At 40.1% G+C, this 22,051-nt stretch overlaps 1 protein-coding gene and 1 long non-coding RNA gene across 2 annotated transcripts in view; both read right to left on the reverse strand.

The window, feature by feature from the left end:
- Positions 1–14,844, reverse strand: part of grpel1 (GrpE-like 1, mitochondrial) — a 16,528-nt gene extending 1,684 nt beyond the window's left edge. The window contains exons 1-4 of the mRNA XM_049568911.1: positions 14,700–14,844; positions 6,767–6,914; positions 5,099–5,180; positions 1–799 (exon numbers count right to left, since the gene is read on the reverse strand). The exon at positions 1–799 is cut by the window's left edge and continues 1,684 nt beyond it. Coding sequence (XP_049424868.1) covers positions 453–799; positions 5,099–5,180; positions 6,767–6,914; positions 14,700–14,824 — 702 coding nt within the window. The 5' untranslated portion in view covers positions 14,825–14,844 and the 3' untranslated portion in view covers positions 1–452. The remainder of the gene's footprint in view (positions 800–5,098; positions 5,181–6,766; positions 6,915–14,699) is intronic.
- A 5,338-nt stretch (positions 14,845–20,182) lies between these two features.
- Positions 20,183–20,678, reverse strand: LOC125884127 (uncharacterized). Its single transcript, XR_007448650.1, has 3 exons — positions 20,625–20,678; positions 20,306–20,356; positions 20,183–20,227 (listed from the first exon to the last, which is right to left on the reverse strand). It is a non-coding gene; the product is annotated as an uncharacterized LOC125884127 (long non-coding RNA).
- Positions 20,679–22,051: the final 1,373 nt, after the last annotated feature.

Genomic DNA, 22,051 nt, shown 5'->3' on the forward strand with positions numbered 1-22,051 from the left:
GAAATAACGGAGGCTGGCTCACCGTCCATGAAGAGAGCATCACTCAATTTGTAGATGGATTGTACATCATAGCTCAGCCCAACAAGTCTCTTCATTAGAGGGGTTAATTATCATCTTTTAAACTCTCTGTGCACCTTTCCAGTTAAAATGTATGGTTGTGGGAGGAAACATGAAAGCCTTTGATTTGGTAAAGTTTTGTTTTTGACAATGTCTGACAATAACTGGACTGGGGAATAACTCACAGGACTGATGACAAGCTGAAATTCTACTGTATCGGCTTTCCTGTGCCAGACAAAGTATAAGTGTAAATGTATCAGGTAAAAGCTGGGAGACATTGTTCCGATACAACGTTTGGTTCAGTTTGATCCCATCTCTAACTCTCGACCAGTGTGCTGTACCTTAGGTCATCCCTCACTCAAGCGAAGCCTACGTTGTCAGTTAGATCGTCACTTCTAGGGGGCTTTGGCCACACCCACCAAGGCTGGCCTGAGGGTGCGACCGTGAAGTTTGTAGCCAACTTTGGTTACTACGGCAACAGTGCCAGGCTCCTTGCCCTCCACAGGGGCTTGGAAGAGGGCCTCATGTTCGTAGGGGTCGAACTTCTGGCCGTCTGGATTGAGCTTGACCAGGCCGTGTTTGGTGAAGACCTTCTGGATCTGGACCTCGGTCATCACCAGGCCATCATACAAGTTCTTCAGATGAGGGTTCTGGCTTGTCACCTCCTCCTTGGGCACGCTCTCTGTGGCCTTCTCCAAGATGTCTGCCACCTCTAGCAGGTCCTTACAGAAGCCCTGGATCCCTGGTGATGAAGACAGAACACCATTCAGCATGCTTTAAATCCCTGACTTGGAATCAGAATTGTCCTGCATCCAAACAGTCTAGTTACCTGCATGAAGATACATGATGACACTTAAAATCAGACTACAGAACAACCTCACTGAGAGAAAGTGGAATGCTACCATAAGGAGGAAACATGTCTGCAAGTGAGGTATGTTGCATTCATTTCTTGCTTAATTTTGTGACATGCTGAAATGTAGCGAGCAGTGGCAATGACATATACAGGCAATGAAATAATGTCAGTTACCTAACAAATATGCTTACATTAGCCACTGATTATACCAGACCACAAAAGGCTCAGTGCGTTAAATTGAGCAAGTGTGTGTTTTATTGCTAATTAAAGATACTGTTATTTCCTTCCAAAGTAAAGGCTTATTTATGGTAGGGTGTGCAACACTTCTGACTGGACAGATTTCGACAGAAATTTAAGGTGAAGTGTGTAAGATTTAGGGAGATTTGGTGGTGTATAGCAGTGAATTGCAGACTGCAACTAGTTGAAACATGTCCTGGTTAGAATTCCTTCACTGTCCATTCTTAAGAAGGTTTCCACCGGGAGCCGAATTATCTGCAGAGGTCTTTTCCTCTCCAAATCAAACACACCAGGGGTTTCATTTATATCCGTTGCGTATGCACAAACGAGGCCTGAAAGGAGTGTACGCCATTTCCCACACAAAAGGTGTGATCTATAAAGACAAAACCTTGACAGGAGATGTGTGCATGTAAGGAAAGTCTGACCGATGCGCACAAACATTTTGGAGCCAGGGGAAATTGGCGACCCAGTATTTTCTACTAAGTGGGCTACATGTTCAGTTGCAAGCTGATCTACGGCTGAAGTACCCTGTTATTCTTTCAGCATTTGTTTTTCCACAGCACGGCAGGTAAAATAAGTTTACCTGTTGGAGGTGAGCTGTTCGCAGAGGTGCTGTAAGAGCCTTTTTATTTTTAAGTTCCGCTAATTCGGTAATACACATATTTTAATTCCTATAGCGTCTTAAAAATAAAAGTCCCCTGTTATTTTGTTATGTAAAATTTTTTTGTGAAGCAGCAAAATGAGGAAATCTTGGGTTTTTGAGCAGCAACTTCACACAACTTCTAATACGTTGGATGGCGAACATAATTGATAAAATAAAGCAGATATCTAAAGTAAAAACAAGTCGCAAGAGAGAAACTAAATTTCAAACCACAGAGATTCAGTTAGAAGCTGCAAAAAGTACTGAGATACTGAGAGCTGAGCTGAACACACAGAGACTTTTAAAAACACCTTTCTCTCTGGTCTGCTGCAAGACAGAGGTGAGCAGAGTCTCACATCACACACAGCTTGTTTGAGGGGGAGAAACGGGGTGGTCGGGGGTTGGCTGTGGTCAGCTAGACGGCACCGCTACCCGCTTGAGTGCAAATGGCCCACCTTTTGGACCTACTCCGGAGAAGGAATAGGTTCAGAGCTCGGAGTGGCACGGCATGTCTAAACTGATAACATAAACACAAATCAGCGCAACATGCCTTGACTGGACGCGGCTAACAGTATTGTGCCTGTGCTACTGTGGTAACTTTATTCATCTCACTGATTTAGCGTAGCTTGTGCAACATACAGACTGATGTCGCACCGTAGACTAATTAACAGACAGATTAAACAGAGGAGCAGCTCTGTGTCTACCTGAGTGTTGCTGGAGAAAATGTGAGTGAGCGGGGCGGAGCTGTGCGGAGAGTGTGAAAGAAGGGAGATGAAAGAGCAGCACAACATTTTCAATTTATGCTTTGGTAAAATGTGTCAGTCGTCTCCAATGTTAGCGGAAAAGCCCTTTGTTTTTTACACTGCAATTCTATTTCTGTAGCATTTAGTGAAATGTAATCTGCCCAGTCAGTTGTTTAAAAATTACAGAAATATTCTGTCGTATGTAATTTAAATTTTTTAACTGTCTACATTAATTGATCAGATCCCAGTCTGTTTATAAGCAGCAGTTTCCTCTCAGTCGCTAAGGTGGGCTGGGAAATAAAATCAGTGATCAGTGAATACCAACACTGCTAATGGCTTCACGCGACATAACTATTTTGGTTCAGTAAATGTTTCCAGACCTGCCAACCTTGAAGAAAGGTTATGAGTACCACCTTACCAGACACTTGTGCGAGGTCATGAACATATGTGGACACATTTTTTTTTTTTTTTTTTTTTATAACCATAAAAGTCAATATGCACATGTGGCAAACAGAAGAAACGAGCGTACGTTTACATATTCATATCTATAGGCCTAAGCCCCACATACGTCCATAGACGCCCAATATTTGTTTTATGGCGCAGATCAAGGTCAGTTTCATCAATCTGATGGTAGTATTGATCATCTGCTTAAAAAATACAGTAATATGTCCTGTTGTGACAAAAAGAAAGATTTCAAGTGGGATTCGGGGGGTTCTCCCCTGAGAAAATTTTGAAACATCACATGGCCAAATCCTATTTTCATGCAATTTCATACAGAAATAGATAATAGATCATAGACAAGTGCATTACATTAGCATTCCTCATCATGTTCTTGTGTAGTACGACACCTATTAGAACTACTCTCTTCTTATTGCCTTGTTTTTTTCTTATAGAAATTCAGCAGACTCATCAAACAAAAAGTCTTTTTATCATAAGTGTGTTATAGTTATTCAGGCAGGGCACATGGTTTCATAACACAGTTGAATTTGTCTGCAATTTGCTTACCTTGGTACAATTCTCACCAGCAATGTATCGACAACAGGCGACTTTGACACTATTTACTTCAGTGTTTGCCCTACCATTTTATTAGGGGGGCACCCCGCCCCGCCCCCCCTTGAAGGTCAAGTTAATTTTATTTAATTTTATTTTCTATATAGTGCCAGATCACAAAGAAGTCACTTAAGGTAACCTTTCCTATAGAACAGGTCTATACCTTGTCCTTTTATTAAACAAACTAAATAGCCTTATGTTATTTATCTTATTTACAGACCGCGTGTCATTTCTGTCTCTACATGGTCGCGCGTTTACAATCCTCCCCTGCTCTCTGTATCGCGCACGGCGGAGTTTGGCCCCGTTGGGCGCGCACACACGTGCCCGCACGCGCGCGCACACACACACACACACACACACACACACACACACACACACACACACACACACACGAGTGAACACACTAGAGGGCGTAAAAAAATAAATAAAAAAGGACTTGGTGGTGGAGTGAGATTTCTTAAACGGGCGTGAGAAGGTGATACCGTCTACCGGACTAAACACACGGTAACTCCGGTCTGAGCTGACGGTGAGGAGCTAATAAGAGCTAACTGCTAACAGACAGAAGCTAACTGCTATGAGACTGTAGTTAACTGTTTACAGACAGAAGCTAACTACTAAGATAGAAGCTAGCTCTAATAGACACAAGCTAAAGTTAACTGTTTACAGACAGAAGCTAACTGCTTACAGACTCAAAGCTCTCAATTTTTGCATTTCTTACGTCATTTTACCTGTCAGCGTTGTTTGAATTGATAGAGTCATCACTGAGGACTACCCAGAGGTGTGGGCGAAGAGGGTTCATCTATCTTGACGGTGAGGGCGACAGTGTACTGTCTCTAACTGGATGGAACTGAATATGGCAATATGCAGCAATCTGATTGGCCGAAATCTTTTCGTTCCACCTACGCACCTATATTCACCGGGTATCAACTTGAGTAACATCTTGCATAGACAAATACACTGAAACCGGCGATATGCGCGATCGAGTGATATGCGTACTTTTAGAGCATCAAATCGTACCAGCGTACTTTGATGTCAAAATGCGTGCCTGGTATGCAAAATGCGTACAGGTTGGCAGGTCTGTGTTTCCTATCAGTGAGCCTGGTGAAGGCAGTTTGGCCAACCTCTGTCCTCTCAGCTGTGCAGGAGCTGCTGCTGACAGACAGCTGATTCTGTAAACAGATACTGCAGGTCAGAGTCTGTGTTGATTTAAAACTACTTTCTTCATGGTGACAATAGCAATACTACCAATCATATATTGTGACAAAATACGATGATGTTCACAACACCAAATTCTCCAGGTGCATTACAAGAAAGGAAAGTATGGCACAACACTCTTTTTCTGTCAAATATGTAAGTTCTGTCAAGCAAACCCAAGCATATGTCAGCAATCACAGAATATCTGATCCAGAACACAGATTATTTTCTGCTGAATTTATGTATGGCAAAGCCCATGTTAGGTTGTGGATCATGTTGAAAAAAAATATGGAAAACCGGCTGAGCTAAAATGAAGGGTCTTACCGTATAGTTTAGCATCTTCTATCATCTTCTGACTCCTTGTCCGGAGGTTCTCTGTGTCTGCTAAGGCCCGCTTGTATTTTTCCTGGAAACATAGTAGAAACAGTAACCCATGACTTAAATTCACAACATTATCTGAATGATGGAATGAATCCCCGTTATATACACTGTAATTAGTTACCAAGTCTGTGAAGTACTTTTGTAAAAAGGTTCTGATGTCAGTAGTCCCCTATAATTTTACCTGACAACCGTATCAACAATCAGTTAGGTGGACTAACGACTCAAACAGTGACATTGCATTTTTTTTTACCAATTAAAGAATTGTGGTCTGTAAACTAGGGCTGCAACAAAGCATTACTTCATTGCCAACTAATCTAAAAAGGATGCAATGCAAGAGTTTGTCCATTTTAAATTCTCAAATTTTCCCATTGTGATTTGAGCCCCAAGTTTATATACAAAATTAGCAAGGCTATCTTTGAAATAATTTCCTCTCAGGGATCAATAAAGTATTTCTGATTCTGATTCTGATTCTGATTAAAGGAGCAATAAGCGAAATTCATCATTTCTAGATTGAAGGAATTAAAAAATTGCTATGTGAAGAACTAGAGGTGTAATTTCATCTGGAGTATAGCATGACCTCACACACCCTCTCTGTGTTGATCTCCAGCCCCTTGTTTACAAGCCGGTCCGGCTGTGCGTTCATGTACGTTCATGTCAAGCCTGGCGGCTGTGTTTAGCTATTCCCCTGCCTATTTCAATGATGATGGTACCTGTAATAAATGCAATATATCTGCTGAAATGGAGGCGAGGCTCAGTGACTAGAAGAGCTGGTAGAAGCCCTCCATAGCTGCAAGTTACTCCAGTAGCCGTAATAGCTCTAGTGCTAACTCTGGGAGCTAACGCTAACATTCCTCTCTCTCACGGAGAAGAGTTGTAACGTTAGCATGGCAGCCGACTAGTATTAACGCTAACGTCCCCACGCTTAAGCAGGCTCCCGGAACGTTAGCATGGCAGCCGACTAGTCCTAACGCTAACGTCCCCACGCTTCTCGGCTCCGACTCACTGAGCCTGGCGGAGAAGCGTAGGGATGTTAGCACTAGTCAGCTGCCATGCTAATGTTCTAACGGGGGTGTTGGAGAGCAGAGGCAGAGGGAGGTGTGGCTCATGACACACTTTGTTTTGCTCTACAGGCAGTGCACAACAGCGAACCTAGCAGTGAAACGATTTTGCTTATTGCCCCTTTAAGAATAAGCAACAATAGCTCAATTTGAAGGTCACAGAAGATTGTGTGGCTGCACGCAACAAATAGTTTTCAGTTCTCAACGGATAGTTTTTAATCAGTACATACACACAGTATACATACAGAACATCACTCAAAGTTCCTTTTTTCCTCTCAGGATGTCACTAAAAAATCATTAGCATTTTTAGGATCTAGCAGTGACATGACTGTAGAAACTTTTGTGTAGGAAGCTTGTATTTCAGTGAAATTAACAGCGTCACTGTTTGGGTCATTAGTCTACCTTAAAAGTTACCAATTGTTGATATGGTGGTCAGGTAAAATTAAATGGGCCAAAACACAAAATGTGAGAAATTGAAAAATGCAGCCATGGGTGTGATGCAGTTATTATCTCTGTAAAACATAACACCAGCCTGCTAAACTCTCAGACTTACTGTCATTTCCTTGAGCTCTTCTTCCAGCTGGGCCTTCTCCTCCACCAGGAGTTTCTCTGCTGCACTCTGCTCTGGCTTCTCAGCCTCCTCATCTGAACCATGGCCATTCTTCTGCTGGGTTGCTGTGCATAACAATCGTGGAGACACTCTGAGAGACAGAGGGGGAAGTGAGTGAGTGAGACAGAAAGAGAGAGAAAGAGACAGAGAGAGATAGAATCACTGGTTTGACAAATCAAAAACATCTCAAGATAGGACCATGGGCATAATTAGTAGATTATTCAAGCAATAGTTTGTATCAGCCCTAATATTTACAAGTGTTACTCATCATCCATTGCAAAGTTCAAATTCGGATATATCACTATCAGCACCGTCTCATTCATAAAGAGTAAAAACTGAAGCATTACAGTGGGGTACATGGTGCAGTACTGAAAAATAAGTGTCCAAGGGGACTCACTAAATTGTATGATTATATACAGTATTATACACAGACAGGTGGAAAAAATTAAATAAATCCTGGACAGTACATTGTCCTTTGAGGTCCACATCAATAATGTTAATCGGTCAACTTTCATCTGCGTAATATTGTCTTCGCCTGTCACTTACAGCACTGCTATCCTCGTTCACTCTTTGGTTACATCCTGTATTGATTATTGCAATTCCATCCTCTTTGGTCTCCCTCTCAAGTGTCTTTATAAGCTCCAGCTGGTCTGAAGTCCAGCTGCCTGTATCATAACTAAAACCCCCTCCATAGATCATATCACCTCCTGTTCTCCAACAGCTTCACTGGCTTCCTGTTAAATATCCCATGATTTCGAGATTCTGCTTCTCACATTTAAGGCCTTTCATAATCAAGCCCCTTCCTACATGTCTGAACTCCTTAATACCTTTACCCCCTCCTGTACAATTTGATCCTCTTCTGCAATCCAACTCACATCACCATCTGCCCACTTGACTATCATGGGTTTCAGAGCCTTCAGCCATTGTCTCCCACCTTTGGAACTTTCTCCCCTATGACATTCGCAATTTTGACTCCCTTTCCACTATAGATGCATGATAACATTGGCATGTCATCGTTATTAGCCGATATTGGCTTTAAAATGAATCCAAATCGGCCAACATGCTTTTCCTTATTTTGCACAATGAATAAATATTACATACATAAAGAAGAATTCTATTTCATGTCTCCATCTGCTGGTGGGCCATCATGATAAGAGTATGCATGCATAATACGATGTTAATTCCACTACAGAACAGACTTTATGAACACTAAAATTAAGTGGGGAAAAAAATATTTATTGATATCTATGTCAGCTATCAGCCCAAAGAGTTATATATCTGCATATGTGAAATCAGCAAAAAGATCAAATATCGTGCATCCCTATTTTCCACTTTCAAATCCCGTCTGAAAACATACCTTTTAAGCTGGCATACTCGGTCTGATGTTATAGTGACACACATAGAGACTTGCACTAATGATGAATTTATGATGATGATTTTAGTACTTACTTGGGCTACCCCTAATAGTCAACCAAATGTTAGTTGACCAGAAAGGTCATTAGTCGGCAAGATTTCACTGGTCGCTTAGCCACAGAAAAAAAAAGACAGAAAACAAAAATTATACGTGAAACTCTATTAGGACCTGCGCCTTGTCAAAATAAATCAAAACCCGTATTACTGGACCATGTGAAAATTTAATTTGAAAGGACAGACCCAGGAAGTTACCATGCTCAGCAGTCAGACAGGAGTCACATTAATTTACAGGGCTGGTACCTTTGGTTATTACACAGTCTAGTCAGGCAGGAAATTCAAAGTGTGAGATCATTTTAAGAAGTTGAAGGACGAACACAAGGTGATATGTAAACTCTGCAGGCAAACATTTGCCTATCATTCGTCGACTACAAACATGACGGATCATCTGAAACGTGTAAGTAGCTAGTTAGCACAATCATTACTGCTTTGCAGACAGTACACTGTGTGCACAATTATTAGGCAAGTTGTATTCCTGAGGATTCATTTTATTTTCGAACAAATACAGTGATCTCAGTCAATCCAAATTTTTAATAAACCTCAAAACTGAATATTTAACAAAGGAAAAGTGAGTTTGGGCTTTCTCAGAAGAATATCTATGTGTGCACAATTATGCAACTAAATGAAAAACTAAAAATTTCCAATCTCACTTGTTTATTTCCATCTATTAGAGTGAGAATAACAAATAAACAGGTCAAAATTTACAAATAAACACTTCTGACATTTCAACAAATAATCAGTGACCAATATAGCCACCCGTCTTTTCAATAATTGTCATGAGCCTTCCATCCATGGAGTCTGTTAGTTTCTTGATTTGTTGATGATCAACTTTGCGTGCAGCAGCAACCCCAGCCTCCCACATGCTGTTCAAAGAGGTGTCTGTCTTCCCTAACTGTAAATCTCACATTTAAGAAGGGCCCACAAGTACAAGGGGAGCAAGGGGGCCATGTCATTTTTCTGTCATCTTTAAGGCCTTTGCTCGCTGACCATGCAGTGGAGTACTTGGATGCATGTGATGGAGCACTGTCCTGCATAAATATCATGGCCTTCTTGAATGATGCAGACTTTTTCCTGTACCACTGCTTGAAGAAAGTATCTTCTAAAAACTGGCAGTAGGTTTGGGAGTTGATTTTAAGTCCATCTTCAACCTGAAAAGGTCCAACCAGCTCATCCTTAATAATAGCAGCCCATACCAGTACCCCATCTCCACCTTGCTGGCATCTGAGTCAAAGTGGAGCTCTGTGCCTATTAGTGATCCAGCCACGGGCCCATCCATCTGGTCTGTCAAGAGTTGCTCTTATTTCTTTGGTCCATAAAACCTTTGAAAAATCTCTCCTCAGATATTTCTTGGCCCAGTCTTGATGTTTCAACTTATGAGTCTTGTTAGTGGTGGTTGTGTTTCAGCTTTCCTTACCTGGGCCATGTCTCTGAGCACTGAACACCTTGTGCTTCTCGACACTCCAGATAGGTTGCATTTCTGGAATATGGCAGCACTGGAGGTTAATGGGTTCCTGGTAGCTTCACGTTTAATTCTCCTCAAATCTTTAGCAGTTAATTTGCGTCTTTTTTTCTCCACACGTTTGTTGTGACCCTGTTGACTATTTGCAACAAAACGTTTGATTGTTCGATGATCACGCCTCAATAGCTTAGCTACTTCAAGAGTGCTGCATCCCTCTGACAGGCATTTTATATTTTTTGACTTTTCAGAGTCTGTTAAATTTCTTTTTTGGCCCATTTTGTCTGAGGTAAAGAAGCTGCCTAATAATTATGCTTACCTTGATATAGGGTGTTGATCACTTAAGGCCAAACCCTCCCTCATTACACAAATAAAGACATTATTAGAATATTAATTTTCTGGTATGCAAATCAAACAATGCAAGTAAAATGGGGCAATGTCTTATCAACCCCTTTTAAGGTCCAAAATGGAGTGCGACAGGGCGTAATTCTGTCTCCTTATCTATTTAATGTCTATATGGATGATTTGTCTAAATTGATGAATGTTGGTAAGATGGGCTGTCTTGTGGGAAACTCTGTCGTCAACCACCTTATGTACGCTGATGACCTGGTAGTGCTAAGCCTATACAGTGCTGGTTTGCAGCAACTGTTAAAGGTGTGCTCACAGTATGGAAAAGATTTTGTCATCAGATACAATTCCAGCAAGAGCAACATCATGACTGTTAGGACCAAGGAGGACAGGAGACTCATTTTTCCTGATTTCCACTTGAGTGACAAGCCACTTAAGACTTGTAAAGAAATAAAATACCTGGGCCATGTCATACCTGATGACTTGAGTGACAACAGAGATCTGTACAAACAGTGCTGCAAATTATATGCTCAAGCCAACATGTTGCTGCGAAAGTTTATTATGTGCTCACTAGGGTTGGGTACCGTTCATAATTGAACCAATACAGTACCGGTATCTGGAATTCGGTACCAGTACCCAACGGTACCTTATTTCGGTAGTACTTTTTAACCCTATGGACCCCTTTTTGGGGTATTTTTACTGCCTTTACTTTTAAGCTCATATCACAGTCAATATAAAGGCTACATACATATGCTATATCTTGTTTTTTCAGGACAATCTGGGCTAACCAGATTTGCCATCATTCCATGTCCTTCTGTGTGCCTGTATTTTATATTATTTTTTATGTCAATGAAAAAAACAAATCTGTGTGCCTAAATTCTTACATTTTTACATGCATCTCACCATAGCAAGTTGGAAGTTGACATATTCTGCCATATATGAAGAGAGGAGACTCTCTGGAATCTGGCAATATAAGAACCATGATGCTGGGACATTCTGTCACTTCACAGTTGTCCAAAACATGTGGTTTGTGCCAGGCGGACATAATTGCCAGTATTTTTTCATTATTGCAAGAAATTCCATTGACTCATTCACAAGTCAAAAATGTGTTTTATCTGAAAGAAACATGGATTATTTACATCTAAGATAAGAGAAAAATAGTCAACCAAGTGCAATGATGCGATCCAAGATAATATTTGTTTTTCAGTTTCAGTTATATACTGGGGAGACATTTTGGGCAATGGGGGGGGGGGGGGGGGCACGTGTCCCCCTCAATGTATATGGTGACTACGGCCCTGTCAGCATGCATAATTAGGCTGCAGTTGTCTGGGTGTGCAAATGTGAAGTGCGCTTGTCTTGTCATACAAAGTTTGATGGAGTGTCAACTGGACAATATGGAGATATTTGCATCTTGAAAGCTGGACTACAAATGTGGATAGACAGGGAGAAACACACGCAAGCCTAAGACGTGGTAAGATATGATATTCCTCACTATATGAAGTGACTGATAACAAGATGGATTGTAAAGAAATTCGTCAGGTTTTTATTTTGTAGACAATTGATCTGGATTTATAGCGTGATGGGATGACAGCACAATGATGTGTGTGATATCACTGGAAAGCTCTAGTCCTGCGCTTTCATGTGATATGCGTGGCATTTCTGTGTGTTCGCGAGTAATCCATCTAACAGCAATGTGTGTGCGAAGCTGTATGAAAACTCTGTTATACATAAGTTTATTGTAATTTTATCAATTTTTTTCGCTGTGAAAACATTGGATTACCGACAAGTGCTTGGCCTCGTCGGAAAGCTACAGTTCTGCCGTTTCACGTGATATGTGTGGCTTCTCGCTATGATGCACGGTCGCCGAGAAAATCCACAGAGAAGAACGGGTGTGAATTTGGACGCACTATGCGTCGTTCAGGCCCATAGTCTAAACTTCTCAGTTTCAACATTTTATTGAGAACATTTAGGAACAGTGCTGCATGTTAACTTTTGTCTGCACATTTTTTTTGTTGCCATTGTTGCTGAGTCTGAGGTGCGAGTCATGCGCTCTTGCTCAACCTCCACCTCAGGTACCGAAATTTGGCACTGATTCATTTTAAGTGAATCGGTATTCGGTAGTACCGACGTGAATCGGTACCAAATACAAAAAGTACCGAGTTTCGGTACCCAACCCTAGTGCTCACCTAGTGTTAAATGTTTTTTATGATCCTACTGTACTCCTATGTACACAGCACATCAGTGGTGGCAATATAAGAACAGTAGCCTGCGGAGACTCACTGTAGCCTACAACGATGCCATGAGACTCCTCCGTCGTGTCCCAAGATGGCACAATGCAAGTCAACTTTTTGTTGACTTTTGTTTTTGTTGGTGTTCCCACTTGTGGAGCCTTATTAAGGCAACTGATGTTTAAATTCATCCCAAATTTGACAAATCCCAAAATGGGATCATACTGGCACTAACCAGCCCTAAGAGAAGCTGTTATAAATATATGTCTGGCCTCTGGAAACACTGGCATTTTAGTCTTACATGAATTTTATTGTATTGTACTTTTTTCATGCTTTGTTTTGTTTTTGTTTTTTTTATCTATGGACCAATCTTGTGTCTGAAATAATAATAATAATAATAATACTATAATAATACTAATGTGTGTGTGTGTGTGTATATTATATATATATATATATATATATATATATATATATATATAGCTTGGAGTTGGAAAAGATGCATGAAAATGATAAGGTCAAAATACTCACTTGCCAAATAATTGTGCACACAGTGTATAATTAACAGGCAGTTTACTCAGTGAGTTATGTGTACTTGTAGATAAAATATAAGCCTTTATTAATGAATTAGTATAGTTCTGTAATTCTCTGTAATATAGCACAGTGTTAACAGTGTCACTTATACTATTCTTTCCAAGACCCTGAACTCAATGCATGGTGTTGCACCACTCAAAATATGTAATTTAATATTCAAATTAATATCGTCGACATGAGAGCAACTAGTCAACTAATGGCCCTAAATGACAACTATTAGTTGACTCGGAAAAATTCTTAATCAGGTGCAGCCCTGCTACTTATGTACTTATTACTTACTTACTGCTTACATACTTATATATTGCTTTGTGTTCTTTTCTACTGATGCTTCCTGTTTGCACTATCCCTCTGCTGCTGTAAAGTTGCAAATTTCCCCGCTTTGGGATTAATAAAGGGTTATCTTTAATCTTATCTTACTTTATGATGATGATGATTTGATACCTAATTTTTATAGTTATCATTTTTGTGTAATTTGACTTAATGATCTAGGGATACAGTGCTGCTCGTTTTTTTAACAGTGTCTTGTAAGGTGTCCTTGAGTGCTCTGAAATGCGTCTATAAATAAAATGCATTATTATTATTATTATCAGTAATAGTCATAGTAGTAGTAGTAGGAGGAGTAAACGAGTGGAGAAATATAGCATACACGGCATGAAGGCTCACTGAATGGTTTGGGGATTATGAAAATGATGCATATTATATACTCTGGCATTCTTCTCTCAACCCAACAGAGCACCTTTGGAAGACATTAGTGGAAGATTTTGAACCCATCTATAAATACTATAATTTTACTTCTGCAGAAGTCAGGCTATTTTGGTTCTTTGTCCAGAGCTACTAAGTGATGTTATCAGACAGCTTAATGAACACTGCTGCCAACTGTACAACTAGTACTTAAGAGAGAAGGTTATGCAACTATCCTATATGTAATTCAATTATGCATGCCTACTTGTATGCTTACAGTCTCGTAACAAGTGTAATTTTATTATATGTGGTAGAATTATTTATTTCACCATGTCATCATCTTACTCCAGCCAACAGAGTCGTGTGAAGACATGACGCCAAACTCCATTCCCAGACTGTAGTTTGGCGTCGTGTGAAGACATGACGCCAAACTCCATTCCCAGACTGTCCATCCAATGTCACAGGAAGCTTTATGCAGAAGAGTTTCATGTTCGCTGACGATAGGAAACGTTAAATTATCAGATTTAAAAATGAGACTTTGTTTGGTATTATCCCCATTCAAAAAGAGAGAGAACGCACTAACAGAAGTTAACGTATTGTAAAACGCAATTCAACTAATACAAAATTAATATCTGAGACCACACACACACACACACACACACACACACACACACACACACACAGTCAAACTCCACATAACACACAGCTTGAATGGTATCTTAGCATACTATAAGTTAGCCTTAAAACCCCCTCTCCACACCACGTCACCCGATGTCATCATTTTCTTGTATTCTTGTATTCATATTCTTGTAGCAATGACACGCTAACAATGTTAATGACACTGACTGCGTGCACCGGTTAGGCATGAGTTTTGGCGAGGTCATCTCCGACACAAACATACATTCGGGTCCGGTCAATTTAAGTCTTTCTCTCCCACATGAAGGTCAATATTACAGACCATGCTCAGTTATGAAAGCTAACGTTGCTAGCGGTTAGCTTTCTAACACTATCTCGTTCCCTGAGATGACGGAAGCTCACCATCCTGTCAAACCCAGCCTAGCGTTTCACTAACGGCCATATTTCAGTTGACAAAGTCTGTTACCTTATTAGCACAGGTGAAGCTACAAGTGAGTAGCTTTGTCTCACCGCTCGCACACACCAGCTCGCCATGTTCCACTGTTCCACAGAGCAAGAAAAACCTCCTTGTAACACACGCTGACGGAACATATAACTCTGATGGCACTAGGGTGCGATTTGAGCCAATCAAGAGTCAGAAAGAAGAACGCCTCTCCCATTGGACCACTCGGATTCAGAGAAAATTTTGACGTAATTTCAGTTTGGTTGAGTTGAAGTCAAAGGTGAAGATCTTTGGGAGGTTGAACGGAGATCTGTTAAGATACGCTGAAGTTAGCTTACGATTCGCCAGCTTCGGCATTTAAGGGGAAAGTTAAGGGGAAATTAATTTAATGTGCAGTGCGACTGTTTGTCCACTGATTGTCTGTTTTTTGTGACACTTATTGATGTGAAAACATTTTAGACATTTTAGGTAAGACATTAACTTTGCCTGACACCCACTATTGTATTTGTGAAACATTTATTTTATTTGTGAAAATGCTAAAGGGGAGATTTCACCGTTTTTGTTTTATACCTCGACCTCATTAGACCAGGTCCAGATAAAAAAAAACCCACTGTACCTAGACTTTTCAAATCTGGCCTAGATTATCCTACAGAGGCTAAACATTAATTCAGACACAGTTTCTGATTTGTGAAACCTGTATTCTATTTGTGAACATGCAATAAAGACACATTTACAGTTTTTTTCAGCATATAGACCACATTAGACTGGGTCCAGATCAAAAACCACTGTACCTAGACTTCTCAAATCTGGTCTAGATTATCCTACAGAGGTTAAACATTCATTCAGACACAGTTTCTGATTTGTGAATCCTTTATTCTATTTGTGAACATGCAATAAAGACACATTTTACAGTTTTTTCAGCATATAGACCACATTAGACTGGGTCCAGATAAAAAACCACTGTACCTAGACTTCTCAAATCTGGTCTAGATTATCCTACAGAGGCTAAACATTCATTCAGACACAGTTTCTGATTTGTGAATCCTTTATTCTATTTGTGAAAATGCAATAAAGACACATTTCACCGTTTTTTCAGCAAATAGACCACATTAGACTGGGTCCAGATCAAAAACCACTGTACCTAGACTTCTCACATCTGGCCGAGATTATCCTACAGAGGCTAAACATTCATTACAACACAGTTTCTGATTTGTGAATCCTTTATTCTATTTGTGAGAATGACAAAAATGGGACATTTCCATTTTTTAAACATCTTTTTTTCCCGATTAAACCACATCTCTCCATCTTCAAATGAGAAACAATAGCACTAATAGCTAAAGTGGTTCTAACACAGGCAACAATAAAGGCTTTGGAAGAGGTTTGCAAACTGACGGTGACGGAAGCTGTGGTAAAAGTGGACCATGGCCAGATGGAGGAAAGGTAAGTGCAAATCATGACTTTTATAGGATATTTCCTAATTGACCAGTCCATGAAGATGTGCTTAATGTTTCATTCATTCATTCATCTTCTAACTGCTTCATCCTCTTGAGGGTCGCAGGGGGGCTGGAGCCTATCCCAGCTACATCGGGCGAGAGGCAGGGTACACCCTGGACAGGTCGCCAGACTATCACAGGGCTGACACATAGAGACAAACAACCATTCACGGTCACATTCACACCTATGGACAATTTAGAGTTATCAATTAACCTAATCCCCAATCTGCATGTCTCTGGACTGTGGGAGGAAGCCGGAGTGCCCGGAGAGAACCCACGCTGACACGGGGAGAACATGCCAACTCCGCACAGAAGGGCTCCCATGCCTGGGATCGAACCGACAACCCTCTTGCTGTGGGGCGAGAGTGTTAACCACCACACCACCGTGCGTGCTTAATGTTTCTCAAGAGATAAACATAATGTTGTTTTTTTTTACTTTTTTACTGTTTTGTAGTGAGAAAGAAGAGATCTCATGTCCATCAGAAATGAGAGGGAGAGACGTGGTTTAACCTGAAAAAAAAAAAAGATGTTTAAAAAATGGAAATGTCCCATTTTTGTCATTCTCAAATACAATAAAGGTTTCACAGATTAGAAGCTGTGTCTGAATGAATGTTTAGCTTCTGTAGGATAATCTAGGCCAGATTTGAAAAGACTAGGTACAGTGGTTTTTGATCTGGACCTGGTCTAATGAGATCTAAGTATAAAACAAAAACGGTGAAATAGGTGAAATGGTGAAAATGGAGTAAAGGTTTCACAAATCAGAAACTGTGTTATAATGAATGTTTAGCCTCTGTAGGATAATTTAGGCCGAATTTGAGAAGTCTAGGTACAGTAGTTTTTTATCTGGACCCAGTCTAATGTGGTCTATATGCTGAAAAAACGGTGAAATGTGTCTTTATTGCATTTTCACAAATAGAATAAAGGTCTCACAAATCAGAAACTGTGTCTGAATGAATGTTTAACCTCTGTAGGATAATCTAGACCAGATTTGAGAAGTCTAGGTACAGTGGTTTTTTATCTGGACCCAGTCTAATGTGGTCTATATGCTGAAAAAACGGTGAAATGTGTCTTTATTGCATTTTCACAAATAGAATAAAGGTCTCACAAATCAGAAACTGTGTCTGAATGAATGTTTAGCCTCTGTAGGATAATCTAGACCAGATTTGAGAAGTCTAGGTACAGTGGTTTTTGATCTGGACCTGGTCCAAAGTGGTCTATATGCTGAAAAAACTGCAAAATGTTTTTTTATTCCATTTTCACAAATAGAATAAAGGTCTCACAAATCAGAAACTGTGTCTGAATGAATGTTTAGCCTCTGTAGGATAATTTAGGCCAGATTTGAGAAGTCTAGGTACAGTGGTTTTTGATCTGGACCCAGCCTAATGTGGTCTATATGCTGAAAAAAACGGTGAAATGTGTCTTTATTGCATTTTCACAAATAGAATAAAGGTTTCACAAATCAGAAACTGTGTCTGAATGAATGTTTAGCCTCTGTAGGATAATCTAGGCCAGATTTGAGAAGTCTAGGTACAGTGGTTTTTTATCTGGACCCAGTCTAATGTGGTGTATTGGCTGAAAAAACGGTGAAATGTGTCTTTATTTCATTTTCACAAATAGAATAAAGGTTTCACAAATCAGAAACTGTGTCTGAATGAATGTTTAGCCTCTGTAGGATAATCTAGGCCAGATTTGAAAAGTCTAGGTACAGTGGTTTTTGATCTGGATCTGGTCCAAATTGGTCTATGTGCTGAAAAATGGTGAAATGTTTCTTTATTGCATTTTCACAAATAGAATACAGGTTTCACAAATCAGAAACTGTGTCTGAATGAATGTTTAGCCTCTGTAGGATAATCTAGGCCAGATTTGAGAAGTCTAGGTACAGTGGGTTTTTTTTATCTGGACCTGGTCTAATGAAGTCTAGGTATAAAACAAAAATGGTGAAATAGCATTTTCACAAATAAAATAAATGTTTCACAAATACAATAGTGGGTGTCAGGCAAAGTTAATGTCTTACCTAAAATGTCTAAAATGTTTTCACATCAATAAGTGTCACAAAAAACAGACAATCAGTGGACAAACTGTCGCACTGCACATTAAGTTAATTTCCTCTTAACTTTCCCCTTAAGTGCCGAATGGACAATATCATCCAACTGCAGCCACAAATGGGCGTTCTCGCGCTGGTGGGGGTTCCCGCTAGTGGGGGTTCCCGTTTTCGCCGACTGGAATAGAACTAGATAGCATAGAACTAGTTAGCAAAGTTTCAAAATAAGATTTTTTAAAATAAGATCATAGAACTAGATAGCATAGAACCAGTTAGCTAAATTTCAAAATACGATCATAGAATTGGATAGCATAGAACTAGTTAGCCAAGTTTCAAAATAAGATCTCTCAAAATAAGATCATAGAACTACATAGCATAGAACTAGTTAGCCAAGTTTCAAAATAAGATCTGTCTAAATAAGAGCTAGTGATCTAAGCTTACATTTATGTGTAGGACTAGTCTGGAGATCCAGTCCGAAAGCAATACAGTTGTGCAAGAATATGCCTGAATTGAATAATGACTACATTAAAATAACACTTGGGACATTGTGCAGTTCCAATCCAGTTACCATACATTTTATTAAGGCTCAGACAGTAGGGTTCACTTACTTTTCCCACTGGCACTTTGGATGACACAAATTACAGCAAGTTATCTGAACAATTTACCATTTACCATTGTAGGCACAGTATGTACAGTTAGTTACCAGCCACTTTATGAAGGCTCAGACAGTAGGCTATTTGACTCCAAGGGTTCACTGGCACTTTGGATGACACAAATTACAGTAAATTTATCTGAAAAATTGACCATTTGCTATTGTAGGCACAGTATGTACAGTATGTATATTTACATTCAGAGTATGTGCAGTATGTACCTTTAGTGGCAGTATAATACAAAGTGCCTATGCTAGGCAGACATCTTCAATCAGATACCTGCCATAAGCTATGTGCCTCAGCGCCAGGTGTGCGCCAGGCCAATTCCTTCTTTTGGAAAAGCCTTTGAGGCATAGTGCAAGGCCACTGCCACGGCCTGCAGTCTTATACATTTTTCCAGCCGTTATATGTATCAGACTGTCTTTCTTAAGTTTGAGGTCCCCTGCCAAACTATCATTAATATAAATGGAGGGGCAGAATGGCTTTGCGAGTTCCTGGAAAGTTTTCGAAACTCTGTCAAACACTCCAAGCATAGCCATGTCCATACTCAGTGTCTCTTGAATAATAAGCTGAAGGACTTTGGGTGGTAAGAATGGCCTGTCCTCTGTTGTGATGGCAGCTTCGAGACTGGAAGGTGTGGCTGAGATGTGGAGATGGAGAGAGTGAGACGGGTGTGCCAGCTAGTCCTGCATCGCTAGAGAAAGAGAAAGAAAGAGCAAGATCAGTATATTGGCTACCATCTTCATGAGCACTAAATATAAGTAAATAGCAAAATATGGACACAGTGTATAAAACCTTTCACTGCTTAGAGATTGGGAGGTGTGGCTGAGATGGGGAGATGGAGAGATTGAGATGGCTGTGCCAGCTAGTCCTGCAGGGCTAGAGAGAGAGAGAGAGAGAGAAAGACAGAAAGAAAGAGCGATCAGTATACCGGTTACCATCTTCATGAGCACCAAATATAAGTAAATAGCAAAATATGGACGCAGTATGTAACACCTTTCAAGAGTAAAGGTCTCCAGCAGCTGCCCACACCACCACCTCCTGATAGAGAGCATGTCCACCTGAAAATAAAGTTATGCTTTAAATGTCTTCATAGCCTGATACAAATCCATGTTACAGTACTGTTTACTCATTGATAAGAACTATGGTAGTGTACATTTTTACAGATGTAGCCATCTCCTCCAGTAAGTACAGTACCTGCAGACAAAGTTAGGTGTATGGCCTATTGGTTCATGTTAACTGTAGCCTCCAGATAGGATGACTAAATGATTAAAAGCCTTATATTTCACGCTACACCTCTGATTGAGATTTGAAAGAACTCACCTCACTGAAATCATATGGCTTTTGGAGGGTAGCATACATTGCGTACTGAAATGGACATACAAATGTGTTAGTTGTTCTGCAAACTAGTCATCAGTCATCATTTCTGAAAATATTGCATCTCACCATCAGCATAAACACCCCACAGCTGTTACTCTGATGCTGGTGAGATGCGCCCTGTGGTGGTAAAAAGGGGAGTGTGATTTATTATCAGTGATTCTTATTATATGATGCCTACTGATATCCACTCTCATTTTGTAGCTTTAATCATACAAAAAGTGCAATACGATGCGCTTTAAACAAGAATTTAACAGCAACCAGGGTCCATCAGCATCACATAGGATCACTTCATCAAATCATAATAAACAATCAAGAGGCCTGCCTATGTACCAGTGTATGCTACTCTACTAAATGCAATGAATCGCGCTCCAGCCACACGTTTTACCTCGTCATCCAAGTAAAATGCCTTCCATGGTCCATTGGACACAGCATGTGCCAGGTTACTGAAAAGGTTTGGAAGACGTGTAAGTTGCAATTCATGTCTTTCAAATTTAACAGTGAACCCTGTTTAGGGATTGCTGAATCTCTATCATGACTACACATGCCCACCTTGAGCCCTAAGAGCATGGTTTAAAAATGGGGCTGAACTGCACCTACCCGTGCTAAAAAGTGACCTGGAAGTAGCAGCAATTCCTAGTAGGGACTTATAGAACGTATGGAACATATGAACAGGAGGAACAATAAATGCAGAACAAAACAAGAAAGAAAAAATGAAACAAAAAGGAAGTATTGTCCAAACAGAACTACGATACTTCCAAAAAACCCAAAACATGATCATATCTAAGTTCTTGGGTTCTCAAAGCAGTATTTGGGTGGTCTCAATAACATTTTTCTAAAGTAAAGATGTAGATGAGGTTTCTAGTGAACCAATGAAGAACTTCATTTTAAACAAAACTACTTTAAGGTGTAAACATGGAAATTGCTTTGAATAGGAAAATAGACTGTTACAGCTGCAAGACCCAGAATTAGATATGAACATAGGGAACCAGTAATCAGCTTTCAGCTTTCTATGAAAAACCTGAAGATTTGTAGGTAGCGGCCATCTCCAAAGTCACTAGGGCGTCTTGAATCAAAATATTGCATAATCCTCAGTCTTGGTTTGAGAACCTGTTAAAAGTTTTATTTCATGGAATGGCAAGATAAGGGTTGGTTAAGATAAGGGTTGGTTAAAGACCCAAATCCTACTTCAAACAAAAGTACAGTTATAGTAAATAGTGCATTTATAAGGCTATATAATATATCTGTAATAATGAATATAATTTTATCCGAAGTGCTTTACAAGTGATTGCTCTCATTCACCCATTCTTTGAGGCTGAAACAAATTCACATTCAAATTCATGTTCAGCATGGCCAGAAACATTAGTTTCATTGGGAGATGTGAGTGCATGGTAAGATCCTTCAGCACACAACACAAAATAGGATGCAAGGAGAGGTTGGAATTGATCCAGAAAAGGTCGGGTTAGATTCTTAGACCTGAAATCGTTATGCATATCAAAAATGTTGTGACAAACAAAAACATGGATGAGGATTCAATAATAACAGCAGTGGGTTTACTCACACACAATGTCCAGTGCCCAGGCTGCCAGGCAGGGAGAAGCACCACGTCTTTGGATGCAAAGTCACACTGAGGAAAACAAAAAGAGTTCAAAGAGGAACTTGAACATGAGGTTAAAGCTGAGGTACAAGTTCTGTTACTGTTACTACTCAGTCATTTTAGCAATGGGAGAAGCCTCATACGGAGGAAGCCAGGTGACAACCACATAGGCATCCACAGCCATGGTAGCAATGCCCTTTGTTTGAAAACAGATGCAT

The sequence above is a fragment of the Epinephelus fuscoguttatus genome, linkage group LG23 (assembly GCF_011397635.1).
Source record: "Epinephelus fuscoguttatus linkage group LG23, E.fuscoguttatus.final_Chr_v1".
NCBI classification, from domain to species: Eukaryota; Metazoa; Chordata; class Actinopteri; order Perciformes; family Serranidae; genus Epinephelus; species Epinephelus fuscoguttatus.